The 15,201-nt window shown below is 35.2% G+C and overlaps 1 protein-coding gene across 9 annotated transcripts in view; it reads left to right on the forward strand.

The window, feature by feature from the left end:
- The first annotated feature begins 237 nt into the window (after positions 1–237).
- The window catches only part of LOC118750544, a 52,424-nt gene continuing 37,460 nt past the window's right edge, over positions 238–15,201 (forward strand). Inside the window, exons 1-3 of one of the 9 annotated variants that reach the window (XM_036485265.1) lie at positions 399–439; positions 626–986; positions 5,959–8,047. In XM_036485265.1, the coding sequence (XP_036341158.1) occupies positions 5,985–7,949 (1,965 nt within the window). In that variant the 5' untranslated portion in view covers positions 399–439; positions 626–986; positions 5,959–5,984 and the 3' untranslated portion in view covers positions 7,950–8,047. Of the gene's footprint in view, positions 291–398; positions 440–486; positions 987–1,522; positions 2,651–5,944; positions 8,048–15,201 lie in introns of those variants that run through there. The other 8 variants (XM_036485264.1, XM_036485269.1, XM_036485273.1 and 5 more) reach the window with 8 other exon arrangements.

Raw genomic sequence — 15,201 nt, forward strand, 5'->3', positions numbered from 1 at the left:
ATTTTGTGTAAGCAGTTTTATTGCTTATTAAATTTTACTATAACTCAGTGTAAGCTTATAGTTGCTAAAAAACCCAATGACTTACATTTTTTTTTTGCCGACTGTTGTGAATTTCCTTGCATAAAAAAAAAAAATTATTTAATGTAGAAATGTAAAGAAGAGACATAGTGAAGTCGTGCTAAAACCGACATCGATAGTTTTTAAAAACTATCGATAGTGGCGATAGTATCCCAGCTCTAGCATCCATATTTTTTCGAAACTTCTAGTATTAAAAGGTGTCATGGTTAAAAGTAACGAAATACAATTGAACCAACTAACAAGATCACGCAATCGAAAGAGAATGAAAAAAGTTAATTCCTGAGCGTTTTTGACATCTGCCTAAGAGTGAAAACAAACAAAGAAAACGAAAAAGGCCCGGGGATTGAGTGCGATTAAATTGGTATTTATTATAAAATATACAAAGTGAGACTCGATGACAATTAGCAAAAAAAGGTCATAAAATATGGTTTTCATGATTGAAAGTGTTTTACAATCGCATATCATTACCAAGGGTTGATTTTTCAATGTAAACGTTCTGGCCACAAACGTGCACCCACTTTTCACGAAAGTTTATTCCTTTTGCCAGACCAAACAAACGCACAAACTTGCTCCAATCACAAAGCACTTCATTTTATATGACAAATTTGTAATGAATCAAAATTAAAATGAAAACCGCTCATAAAACATCAAATTGCTAAAAAAAAAAGCCATCCCGAAGGGTTAGAAGACGATGTAAACAAAAGGGAAAAACATCAAAAGCGCTAAGAAAACTTTTTTCTGAAATTCAATTACAAATACGACGGCAGATTGCGTGATCGTTGGTTCGTGGAAATACATAGATTTCTCGACATTTTATCATAATAGTTGTGTTTAATGAGACCGATAAAATTGTAGAGCAGCCCAAGTTGGAGCAGAATAGAGCAGCTGCCAAAACAAAAATAGAGCAAGTTAAGGCCCGTTTACATACAACTTTGGCGTTGCGTTGGCGTTGGCGTCGCTTCGACAGCTGACTATGAATCCATGCATTTATATGAAAGTCTTCACATAACCAAAGTTGGGCAACGCCAACGCCAACACAACGCAAAAAGATGACCAACTCGCAATTTTTCGCGCGCTTCGTTCGTCAGCTGTTCCAAATAATCAAAATTATGTGATTTAATTTTCCTTTTTAATCAAATGCGGACAAGAAATATAGTTTTTAATGCAATTATTGATATAAAATTTTGATTTATCTCCGCTAGTATGTTAATTTAGTGACCAAAGTATTCTCTGCTAAGCGTTCATTGTAGCAAGCACGGGCGGTACTCGCGCTGCTGTCAAAGTGACACCAGCGCCAACGCAACGCCAAAGTTGTATGTGGACGGGCCTTTAGAGCAACTCAGATCATAAATCTCATGAAACACTTGTCAGGCAGAAATTATCAAAACAGTTGATTGCTCGACAATTCAGGTCGTCAATTGTAAAGCGTGTCTGTGTGTCTGCTTGCTCTAAAGGTACGACCGCACTAGGCGACGCGACACGACACTACACAGCGCGGCAAAATACTCTTTGCATGTATTCTTATGGAGCATACCGCACTACGATGTAGGGAGCTACGCGACGCGACCCTGCGCGGCAATGTTGACCACACAGGCAAAAATGTTGCGCCGCATGGTGTCGCGCAGTCCCGGTGCCGCATAGTGCGGTATACCTAGCGTAACGACATAACATTTCGTACTATATTTTTAATTTGAAGTAATTGGATTTCCAATTGTGAGTGAATATTCAAATGCATTTCATTCAAGAAGAAAATTGTATGTAGAGAAACATAATATTTGAGAATTCGCCAAGGAAAATAAAAATAAAAGGCATTAACATTACATCAGCGTCACTGGCATCCATCTTGTTTGAAGGTTTTGACACAAAAAAAATTAAAAAATTTGCATCGAATTGTCGCGCCGCTGCAGTTTCAGTGCGATATATCAAAAAGTGTCGCGCCGTGTCGCGTAGTGCCGCTGCAGTATCGCGTCGCTTAGTGTGGTCTTACCTTAAAGCTTGATATACAGTTCAGTGCGAGCGTGAGCGTGAACATTCGCAAAGGCAAAGAATTCCATTTGTATTCTTATGGACGCTCACACACATCTGCTTTGCGTACGCACACAGTTGAGTGTGAGCTTGAAAAAAAGCATATGCGTAAATTATTTTTTATTCTATAATTCTGAAAGATATTTTAATTCTCTATCTTTTGATGAATAAACTATTGCAAAAAGTTAAGTAATAACGAAGATATTGGTCAAAATAAAAAGCTCACGCTCCCGCTCACATTGAACTGTATAGCAGGCTTAAGTTAGAGCAAGAAAAATCCCCATGAAACACAATTTCGTGAGATATCTTATAGGGAATATACATGATTTAACTTTCACAGGCGATTAGTTGAACCAAAAGTTGAACGAAAGTAGGCAGCCGACCAACTTCATTGTAAGCGAAAGGCCGTTTACACCAGGCGATTGTTGCTTTCAACTAAAAATCGCCTCATGTAAATTCCCTACTAACCTGGCGTAACCTAGAGCAGCTCATTAAACACAACTAATAAGTTACAGTTAAGGGCGTGTCAGACGTGGCAATATATTTCGTATGCAATATATTTCGAAAAGGCTGTCAAATTGAGAAATTTCGGAAAGCAGTTGAATGAGCAGTCACACCTTGCATGTAAAGTGTCTTTCGAAAGAGGTTTTGGTAAAAGTGCACTTCAGCGGAACCAGGCCAAAATTGACCAAAAAAATCAAGAGGGGAATCGATCGACGCGTTTTAACGCGAATGATAACAATCCGAGACTGGAAATTAAGATTTTTAATTAATTTAAGAGTTATTCACAAAAAAAAAAAACACTTGCACTTTCCGCACTATGTTTTGATGGATTTTACGCAAATAAATGGAGCAGATGAACTCAAGACGAATTGATTACTTTTTATACATTTGTCACGTTTCAAGTGTAAATTTTCACGAAATTCCGTATTTAATTGGAATATTGCAATGTTGAAAATCCGCACAAAAATCTTGTGCAGTAAATATAAATAAGATGGAAGAAACCTAGTGTTGCCACTCTATTAAAAATAAAATGGAGGTAAATTGCTGCTGCCACTTTATTAAAAAATTGTTTGTGCGTCCAACTCTTTTCTGCGTAGGCGGCCTCCGGCCGCGCTTTAGGATTATAACCCTTACCAAATAGAATTCTCCTTTTTGTGTGCACCAACTGGGGTTACCCCCAGTGATGTAGCCTTGGGAAAGGATGAGGTAACCAGAATTCCGTTTGTGTGTGTGGTAAACTTGGGGCTGCAGCCCCAGTGATGTCGTAATTGCAAATGTTTTTGCGAATAACTCTTTAATGAATTACAAATTTTATTTTCATTAACTTTCTCAAATTTTTAATTTAAAATGCATATATATATATATATATATATTTATCACATATCACATATTATATTTTTAACTTAAAATGATATGTGATAAAGTATTTTCTAAAGAGTAAAAACACTCATATTTCAAAATGGTTCTCTTTTTTACAAAGACATCGCATTTCAGGACGAATAGATAAGGCTTAACAGGCTAACCTAATATTCACGCACGCCGCCAATTTACTGTCAAAAATTTCTCATGCACATACAGTGACGAGCAAAACTGTAACATGATGTAACACTTTTTATTTCAGCCACCGCTATCTTTCATAGTTCTAACGACTTTCATACTTTTGTTGTATATTCTTATTGGTACACTCCTACTCCCGCTCTCATAACGATTTGAGGTCAATCCAACAACAATAAAAAAACCTGGAGACAAAAATGTAAGTTAAGGCAAATGTTACAGTTTTGCACTCACTCTCAGTTTTGCATTTTACAGTTATCTTTTGCTTATTTGGAAGTCAGATGACTTTTTTCTGTATTGTAATTTATTCAAGAAGTGATCACCAATAAATAATATGGTTAATCAGGAAACATAAATGTAAATAATAGATTTACTGCGAAAAGGCGGGACCGCTGGGAAAGTGGCAAAAAATTGTGGAGTTTGCCACATGAAAATGTTAAGACTGAGAAAAAATATAGCCTAAAGTGTTACTAAGGACAAAGAAAGTCTGTCAAAATATATTACAGTCCGATATCTTGTGAACTTAGTAGCAAGTAGCGCTGCAGGCACTACTACAGAAGCGCTTAAGGTATTAAAATTGAATGCAAATCAGTAGATAGTGAGGCGAAAAATTGCCAAATTGAGCAAAATGGATCATAAAAGAAGAAAAAAGCAAATTTGATCAAAATACATGTGCGAGTGTGGCAGCGTTTTGCTGCATCGCACGAAAACCGGACCGTTGCCTATTGGGATATGTTAGGCCTTACAGAATGCAATAAAAAACACATTTTTAAGATTTAATTGAGGGTTATTTGGTCTGACAAGACTAAATTAATAGCTTTCAATCAGATGGCCGGGCATGGTATTGGATCAAAGGCCCAAATTAAGCCTAAGCGCATCATGTAAGGCAAACTGTGAATCACAGTGGTCGGTCAATAATAGTTTGGGGTTGTATTTCAAAAATGTTGTTGATCCGTTTGTACGCATTATGCGTAAGGAACAGTATCTGTTCATATTTTAACAAAATTTGCAAGATGTAGTCGGAAAAATTAGAGTTTCTGCTGAAAAAGCAACCAAAACACACTGCACATGTTCGCAAAGACTGGAACAAAAGCAGAAAATTGCTAATTTGAAATGACCTCCACAATCCGAGGACATGAATCTCATCGAGAATTTGCGAAATCAACTAAAAGCGCATCTTACTAAGTATCCAAGTCCGTCCAATGGAGTACATGAGCGGTGAAAGCACACCAAGGATATATGGGAGGCTATAGCTCCAGAATTTTTACAGACATACACATTAGGTATGCCAAATTGCAACCAGGAACTAAATAAAGCAAAAGCATACTGAACATTGTGTTAATAATTCTTTTTTTTTGTGAAAATTGTCAAAAAGTTATTAAAAATATATGAGTGCAAAAGTGTAACATATGCCTTAATTTACATTTTTGTCTGCTGGTTTTGTAAATGTTGTTGAATTGACTTCAAATCGTTATGACAGAGGAAGCAAAGATGTACCAATAAAAATATACAACAACCGTATGAATGTCGTTAAAACTTGGAAAGATAGCGACAGCTGAAATAAAAAGTGTTACTCCATGTTACAGTTTTGCTCGTCACTGTACATTTTGTATGCGACCAACCGAAATTGAACGGCGCGCGTATGAAGCTAACTCAATTTCCAATTTTTGTTCTGCGTGACATTTTGATTTGACATTTCGCTCAATGAAATCAAATGCAAACGCACGCAAGCCATTTTCGGGTGACGCAAAACAAAAAATTCTACGGCGTGCGTACCAAAACGCAAGCCGCGGATATTAGGTTAGCCTGTAAGCCAAGAGCTTGTGTGAGCAAATCAAATTTTTGGCAAAAAATGTCATTTACCCGGTTTTGCACAACGACGATGCGCGGTTTTGTACTTTAAACGGCGATGTGTAAGTATACACTTTGAGCGTTCTGAAACCTAGTCGTCAGCCCCATTTTCGAAATTATGTAGCCGGCCCAATTTTCAAGTCCATAAAATAAAATCTTTTGCTTAAAAAAAAATATTTCTTCTAGTGATCAGGTAGCATAAATTTGCTGAAAAGTCAATATTATTAAAAGTCAAATAGTTAACAACAACAATAAATGTCATTAAATGAAACTACGTTTTTTTTTTTGTATCATGTTTCTGAAACTGTTTTCCGAAATGTGAGAGAAAGGTCTTTCTGGCTGTTCACATAACGAATTAAAATTTCTCAATTCGACAGCGAATTGCGTGGAAAAGCTAGAGATATTGCCACGTCTGACACGCTCTTTAAACAAGTTCAACACCTTTAGGAGAAACGAAGTGTATTTTTGTTGATATGCTTTGTTCGAGCGCTTCACCGAAAAAGCGAAAGCATAATGAATACTATGATCCGGATTATGTGCGTCCTTGTCCAAAGAAGAAATTGCGCGTTGAGAATACTAATATACTACTTAATGAAACATTTTCAAATACCGACAGCAAGTTAGATATGATTTGTAATTATATTTTCCGTGAATTTCAAAATGAAATCAGTTTGAAGCAAGATGAGTTAGCGGAAATAGAAAAAAGACTGGAGAAGTCTCGAACCTTGTTGGATCGTTTGCGGTATGTAATTGTATCAGAATTTTACCAAAAGCAAAATTTAGTGTTAGCAGCGAGTGATGTGACTGCTGTGCGAGGAAATGAAACGCTCTTTGGATATAATTTACACGCGCCACTAATGGAGCTACACCCTTCCGTCAAAAATATAGCTGCAAAAAAAACTTTTAGCCATTCTGAAACTTTATGCCGTCCAATTCCTGAACGTGCTGCGGCCCAAAATGCATTAAACACTATACGCGCACGATCTCAATCGAAAATACCACAAAGTTTGGTTATTGATCGTTTCAAGCAAGCAAATGTGCAAGTGGCCAAAGCGGTATCTGTACATAATCAAAAAAATTCTTTAGTTGTACCTCAAGGCGTTCTTAGATCTATATCTGTTATGACGGAAAATAAATTCATAAAAAAGACAAGAGCACTTAATGCATCTCGTCTAAACAACAAGAGAAAACAAATTATTGCTATAGGTAATACTTCTACCTATATTGGAGCAGAAAGTGGTGGAGTAGATAAAAAAAAACCTGAAGCTGCTGATCTTACTCATAAATGGATAGTTTACGTACAATCCAAAGATACGACCATACCCATTGAGTCCTTCATTAAGAAAGTACGCTTCCATCTTCACCCTTCATACAGACCAAATGATATTGTAGATATTCGAATCCCACCTTTTCAAATAGCTCGCAGAGGATGGGGCGAGTTTCCAATAAGAATTCAAATGTTTTTTCATGACCACCTACAACAGAAGTCTGTTCAACTTATACATAATCTGGTACTAGATCGAACACTAAGTGGCATGCATACTCTTGGCGCTGAAACATTAATGGAAATGTGGCTTCGTAAGGACGCTATAATCAACAAATCAAAGCAAGGAGACCAGCTGAGGCATGTGATCACGGAAGCAAATGAGAGCAAAAAAGGTTCCATATTTAATAAAGAATCAACGCTAAATATTTCATCACAAAATATAGATATAAACACTGATCCACCTACAACCCAAGTGAATTCCACAAAAAAACCCCGACCGATATATTTTATTCGCAATAAGGCAGAGTTAGGTGATAATTTATTTGGATTTCTAAATAAAAGCGGAGTAGTTTCAGCTGATAATATGAAAATTCAACCATCGGTAGGCGTTGATGAGACGCATCTTGAAGTCTCATCTAGTCGTCGTATTAATATTATGTGCAAGAGTCCACAGCGAACGGAATGTACACCCGAAATAAATTTTACAACCCAAAACTACATTTCCCAAAAAAACATCAGGATTGATATCCGTGACCCTCCAGCATTCGAAAGTAATATGATTAAGGATCTGATATTTTCTTCAGAAGGCACTATGAAAAATGGACCATCTTCAATGAATCCCACATACGATAACACTCAAGAGCAGGATACTCTCCCATTTCTGTCAACTCTACAAAAACAAGAAAGTAAGGAAGTTGGTAATAAATCAATACAGCTCAATACGCCCAGGTTAATAGCGCTACCAGTTTCCAACGGCGCCAGTTTTCAGAAAACAACACACAACAAAACGAAGATAATTGCACTAAGTCGGATAGGAAAATTAATGCCGTTAAAAATTGATAGCGTGGCTAAAATGATCTCACCGAATGCTAAGTATACAGCTACAAATATCCCAGACACTACTGGAAACGATGTATTACAAAAAAAAACTTGTGCAACTTGTAGACGCTGAAGGCAAAATAAAATTTAAGCAGGCGCTTATGGCTATTACACAAAAACCACCAATTCCAACTAGTAACGCTGGTATGACAGATATCAGTAAAAAAGAAGGTAAGTTTCAATAATAATTTATCTTACCTTCTCACAGAGAGGAACTTACAAAGTTTAGCGCGAACAGGAATTTGCAGACTATTGCGAGCTTCACTTAATAATTTTTATAAATTATTTCAAGTGGAAAACATTCAGACCCTACGTATATAAACATACACTTCAATTTCTCTGTGGTTGTCACTAGGTTCATTCAGTAGCCCTGTTCGGGGACGCACTATCCAGCAAAATCCAGTACTAATTTTACTGGTTGTTCTGGAAGGCGTTTTGGAACGCAAAAACTTGCAAGAAACCAGCAAAAGAGTGTGCAAAAATGACTGCTGAACTTGCAAGTTTTACTGGATAAATTTTTACTAGTAACTATTTGCTAGTAAGAAAAACAGCTGATGGCTGATGCTTAATGCAATTCACATTACCAAAAGAAATGTTTGTGGTGCTTTTAGAGTTGCAATTGACAAAATAAACCTATTTAAATATATATTAAGATGGGAAATACTATTTTTCTTAAAAAATTCCGTAGGAAAATAACAAATTAATCAGATGTTCATAAAATTTGTTTTTGCGTTTTCGTACTTTCTTGATATTTCTCTCATTGTGAATAAATATTATAAGAAAAATAAGAAAGAAAATTTGAGAGTAACAGAAAATTATCAGAAAAAGTTATTAAACGGAAAACTAGTAAAAACTTGGAACCCACGTCATTTTGACCCTTTCTGACTGTTAAGTTTTGGCGTGCAATTTTCTTTTTGATTGGCAATATTTCCCAACGTCATAAAAATAAAAAAAATGTACCATTTAATTGTTCATCCATATTTTCATTTCACTAATTGTGTTTTTCAGAAGAATGACTAATTTTAATATTAACACTAAGACTATTTATTCAAAGATTAAATTCAAATAAAATGCAATAGTAATTAATTTCATTGCTGCTAGTCGACCGCACAATTCGGCTGCTCAAACTCGACTCCCGTCTCTTTCTCTCATCCTCCTTTTCCTCCACTAAGGGCCGTTTGCACCATGTCTAGTTAACGCTAACTGGAGGTACATCCTTCAGTTAAGCACGTTAACTGCTTTATCGATCACATGTTATATGATGGGTGTCGATAACGTCGATAAAGATGTTTAACTGGGAGTTAGAATTAACTAGACATGGTGCAAACGGCCCTAAGGTCCAGTTTCTCTATCTCCGGTTAACACTAATCCCCCGGTAAACATCGTTACCGACCTTATCGACTCCCTGTTATATGCATGGAGTTAGAACGTCGATAACAATGTTTAACCGGAGAGTTAGTGTTAACCAGAGATGGAGAAACCGGCCCTAACTATAGTTTTACCGGTCATTTAAGTAGAGATTGCTGATTAACTTCCACTATTAATTTTCACAGTCTTCATAGTTGTCATAGGTATGCACAGTCAATAATGACAAGCGAAAAGCTCGTTTTATTTGCCAATTGCGGCGAAAGTTTCTCTATAGTGAAACAGCTCTTCCTTATTACATTTTAATTGTTCTTTTTGACCGCCACTGAAACAGACGGGATTTCTTTTAAATAAAATACACCACAGCAATGGATTACGAAACGTCGGTAAAGAGAGTAATTATATAATAGGAAAATTTATTTCATTTTATTATGAATTCGTGTAGTAAAAGGCGTGGAAAATATGAATGCACCACACAAGAGCAGCTGCAGTTTTGTGAAGACCACCCCGAACTGCAAACGTGTAAAAACTGTCCAAAAAGACTGTTGTTTCGGAGTTCGCTCAGAAGTCTTCTTGCCTGTATAATTTCTTCTTGCTCCACAATAATAGCCGCGTACGTAATAGTTATTTCCTCCATGAATAATATTCTGCAATGGATACTATTATGATATGCATACGCAAATAATAAATTTTTAACACAACTAATTACGCAAATAAAATGGATTCAGTTTTAATTTAGTAAAATTTTGCAACTTTTTTTCTGCAAAATTAATAAAATTGAAAATATTAACATATGTTTTAGCGGTGTCCCATACTCAATAGGTCATCACAAAAATAATATCAATTGTCACCGTTGGAGCTTTTAAATTGCCCTCTGCATACCTAAACGTGACAATTGGTTATAAACATGACAATAGTTATAGCGGCGAGTTTTGTCATTCCACCAAAAAACAATCAGTTGTTCAGCATAAAATGTAAACAAACAAGCAAATGCAACAATAATTTCAAGGAACATGCAGCAGTGCTGTCAATTGTTTGGCATATTTAAACAAAGGTGATCTGAAACCCAACGAAAGTTAAATGGCATTTAAACAACAGTTCACAATTAAACTTAAAAGTGCCATTCAAATATTCATTTGAAATTGGCCCTTAGTGTTAACCAGAGATGGAGAAACCGGCCCTAAAGTGAAGTAAAACGGAAGTAAAATGAAGTGATGAAGTGAAGGCTTCCAAAGAGAAGTGACAAACTTGAATTGAAGTGACAGCGGCAGCACTGGTCTTCGTTCATGATTCAATAATACATTCAATAATACAAGGTTGGATAAATATTGACATTTGTGTCAATCGACTGCCTTGTAAGGTTGCATTTGAGAAGGAAATAGAAGCGGGTAACAATTTTATCCCCTGATGTGAAAAGGTAGAAGAAAAGTAGTCTGGTAGTGCTAAAATGCGTTTTTATATACAGATTGAATTAAATGTATAAAGAAGATTCCACTGATCTACGCAATAGACAATGAATTAACTTTTTATGGCCATATAGATATTCAGCATCATTGCGTAAGTCGTAAATTAGGCTAAATTATACGACTCGATAACATTGGCATTGTCTACTGTCGTGCTGAAATAAATAAACGACGAAAATCGTCGAAAACTATACAGCGCTGCCAAGTTTTTCCGTTTTAATACTCTAGTCGAGTGGAAATTTTAGGCAATGACGTGAAGTTTTCGATACGATTCGACTCTCGAAAAACGACTTGCATTCGACACGACACTTGCGATGAGGGTGATTAAAAATGAATTAATGAAGATTCACATAAAATTCTCACTAAAGAAACATCTTATCGACAAATACTCCCAAATATTCAAAATAAACCATGGTTTCATTGAAATTCTAGTATATATTAAACAAAATTAATGGAATTCAAACAAATCCTTTTTCAAAGAGACTATATGAAGAAATATAAAAAATGCTAAAGATGCAATTGTTATAATGCATATAAGTTAATCTTTTAAAAATTATTATATTTGTTGCATTTAAAGATTACATGTTCAATATCTTAAATTGAATTACATTTGGTTTTTTAAAAATTTAAATTTTTTAGTAACGTTTTCTACTATTTTCTCCAATCAGTCTTGCTAATCATTATAATGGTTACATTTAAAAGTTAGATCTTCAATATCGTAATTTAATTACATTTGGTTATTTAAAAATCTTTTTTTTTTATGTTTTCTACTTTTTTCTCCAATCAGTCTTGTTAATCATTATATTGGTTAAACTTTAAAAATAAGTCTTCAATATCGTAATTTAATTACATTTGGGTTTTTAAGCATGTAAATTTTCGGTAATGTTTTCAACTATTTTCTCCAATCAGTCTTGTTAATCATAATATTTGTTACATTTAAAAATTATATCATTAACAGCTTAACTTGAATTACATTTGGTTTTTTAAAAATAATACAAATAATCATTTAATATATGATTAATAATTACCAGATTACGAAGGGAAGTTATAATAATTATTAAACTTACAACTGACAAACAATCATAATGATTATTTATCCTAATCGAAATTTAACTCTAATGTACTTATTGGTTATAAATCTAAAACACGAACCACGTCATCGCCTAACTCTCAAACTATTCGGACGTGTATTTATAAAAGTGTTCTTAGCTCGCGTAATAACAATACTAAATAACCCGTTGTCATATTTTCGCTTTTGTGCACTTTAGTGGAGCATCAGGCTATAACAACCACTTTGTAAACAAGGAACCGCTACAACATAACAACAAAATGCCAACACAACCAGAGCCACCTGACAAATCAACAGACAGATTCGCAATACTAAGCCAATTTGACGACTATAACATCGATTACTCATTTCCCACACTTACACATAAACAAACACCACTTAACCAACCCAAATACATAACAATTACAGCAGCCAAAAATGAACTACAAAAACTAAGCCCATTCGTAATAAAAAGAGCAATAGACGGAGTATAAACTCAAATAGAAAACATAAAACAACTCAAAGACGGTTCACTACTTATACTAACACGGAACTCAAGAATAGCAGAGAAATACTTAAAACTAAAAACGATTGCTAATCTTTGTCAAGTCACGGTAAAATACCAAGAAAGTTATTGAAAGTCAAAGTTTCGCCATATTATCCAACACCCATGCGCTGCAAAAATTGCCAGGTGATAGGGCATACCAAAACACGCTGCACCAGCCCTGCCACATGCGAGGGCTGCAATCTTCCACCCCATTCTCCAGCTGACTGCACACGTAAGCAATGTGCAAACTGTGGTAGCGATCACGCCTGATTTAAGCAGACTCAGGAAATACTAAAAATTAAAACCATAGCTAAATGCTCCATGGGAGAAGCACGGCGCAAATACAACGAAACTAACACTCCAAATGCAAACTCCAAAAGCACGTATGCAAACGTCACCATAACAGGTAAATCAACACCTATCAACATAGCACCATCATCACCAACCCAAACAAGTACGTCCATGGCTAAACGTCCGGTTACATCTCCACCAACAAAAACGAATCTACCAAAACTACAAAAAACGCAAAAACCACTCCAAAGCAATAGCTTTAACAATAATACTAACAAAACAACAACAAAATCACTCAATCAAAACATAAACTACAACCAACAGCAAAATTCACCCCATCACATATCCCAGCAAACCAAAATGATACTTGACAACATATCTACTGTCTCACCATGCACTAAACTTACCCAACAATTATTAAACAAAAACGATTATTTCATGCCAATACCCGACTCTGACGAAGAACCTAAACTATAAAATATTAATATAATATATTTTACATAATAATTTACAATAAAATGTAGCAGCCAACGCTTCCATTCCACAGTCGTCCAGCAAAATCAAAAAACACGTTCCTTGGTGGAACAAAACATTAGCAGATCTCCGCAACCAAAAAATGACATCCTGGCATATCTTCCAAAAATATCCTACACAACAAAATCTTCTAGAATACAAAAAGCGTAGCGCTATCTTTCGAAGGGGAATGAAACGCGCAAAAAAAGCTAGTTTTGAAGATTTTGCCAATTCAATTAACATAAATTCAACTTTACAAGAACTATGGAGCAAAGTCCGGAGGCTAACCAACTGTAATAAGCAAACATCGATATACGCAATAAAAACAGCTCAAGTTACAACAACCGAATCCAAGCCTATGGCCAGCCTTCTTGCTCATAACTGGTCTCAATATTCCAATGACTCAAACTTCGCATATGAATTTAAGCAAGCTAAAAACTCTCATATAACACCAAATCAACCAACCAACCCAACTGCAAGAAAAATGTAAACTCCTATCTCAATGGAAGAACTAGTTTCAACTTAAAAAAAAACTAAAGGAAAAACTCCAGGTTTCGATCGAATTTCATATGCAATGATTAAGCAATTGAACGCATCTGCAAAGACAAGACTTCTAGCTTTGTATAAGAACATTTTTCAATCGGGTACAATGCCGCAAAACTGGAAAAATGCCACCGTCGCACAGTGTATCATTTCCATATTCTAGAAAAGATTATTTCCATTATTTTGTGTCACCAAATTTGAAAACAACGTCAAGAATGTTTTTAGAAATGCCTGATAAATACGAAACAATAACAACTAAACAATTTTAATGAAAGTGTATGGCGGGACGGGGTTTGATTTGGAAAATTACCGAGCACAATAATATTTAAACTTTTATATTTGAAACTGAATCTCAATGTTTATTTTGTCGGTGTTATGTGATTTATGCAACAATTACTAAAATACCATTTTGGTCTTATTTGCTTGGGTATGTTCTTTTTAATGAATATACATTTTTGGGCTTTTAGTAAACTCAGTCCTATTCCATGTTAAAGTAAAACGATGTTAACTTAAATTTATTTTTAGCAATTTATTAATTTCATTAGACCCGCAAACTCGTTATCCGCCACTATTCGATAAAGTTTGTATCTCAGTTTATTTGCCACTCCTCTTAGACTTTAAACAACATAATTTTAGCTGCTGGAAAGTGCAGGTTCTGATGAAATTTTGTTTTTTCTGGCCTACTGGGAATTTCATTTTCTTCGAGTAATTTATTTGCATTTTATCTCGACCGAGACAAGTTCTTATATTTTCGTTTTGAATAGAGAAAGCCTGATTCATTACATTTCCAATGGTATCCCATTTTTGTAAATAGAGTAAGAAATATTGAACTTATAACGGAATTTTGTTGACCAACTTGACTTTTTTATCGATATTTTCCACGCCCATAATTAAAAAAAAAATATATATTTATTTTTAAGCCCATTTCTGTCCGTTTATAATTTCTTGTTATAGGGAAATTCTAAATATCAATTTTGGGCATTTTAGCCTTTGCAGTTAGTAAAATATTTCAGTTTTTGCATTTTTAAAAATTGCAGTTATATAATAGGGTGGCATGACAGTAACTATAAATTACCAATTTTTTGTAAAAAGCTTCGCCTATCTTATAACGTACCTTGGGCAAAATTTCATTGATCTATCTTCAATAGATTTCGAATTACAGAATTAAAAGCAGCTAGATGTGTAAAATCTTACACTGTGCGTCGTCCTCATCGCAAAACCCCAAAAAGAGCCAAATCAGCTTGAATCTTATCGACCAATCTCGCTAAATTCGTGCCTCTCGAAACTAGTGGAGAAAATAGTCGCGACGCGTCTACTGTGGTTTATAGAAACAAAAAAGCTCATTTCATTCTGCCAGTTCGGTTCCGACCAGGAAGAGGATGTACGGATGCGCTGCTACACATCGACTACCATGTAGCGAAAGCTTTATCTACACATAACCATATTTCCATACTATCATTAGACTTCGAAAAAGCGTTCGACAGAGTAGGAGCACACGTAATCTTAGAGAAACTTCAGCAGTGGGGAGTTGGACCCAAAATCTTCAATTTTATAA

Source organism: Rhagoletis pomonella, unplaced genomic scaffold (genome assembly GCF_013731165.1).
Source record: "Rhagoletis pomonella isolate Grant_MI unplaced genomic scaffold, Rhpom_1.0 Rhpom_scaffold_00297, whole genome shotgun sequence".
Taxonomy (NCBI): domain Eukaryota; kingdom Metazoa; phylum Arthropoda; class Insecta; order Diptera; family Tephritidae; genus Rhagoletis; species Rhagoletis pomonella.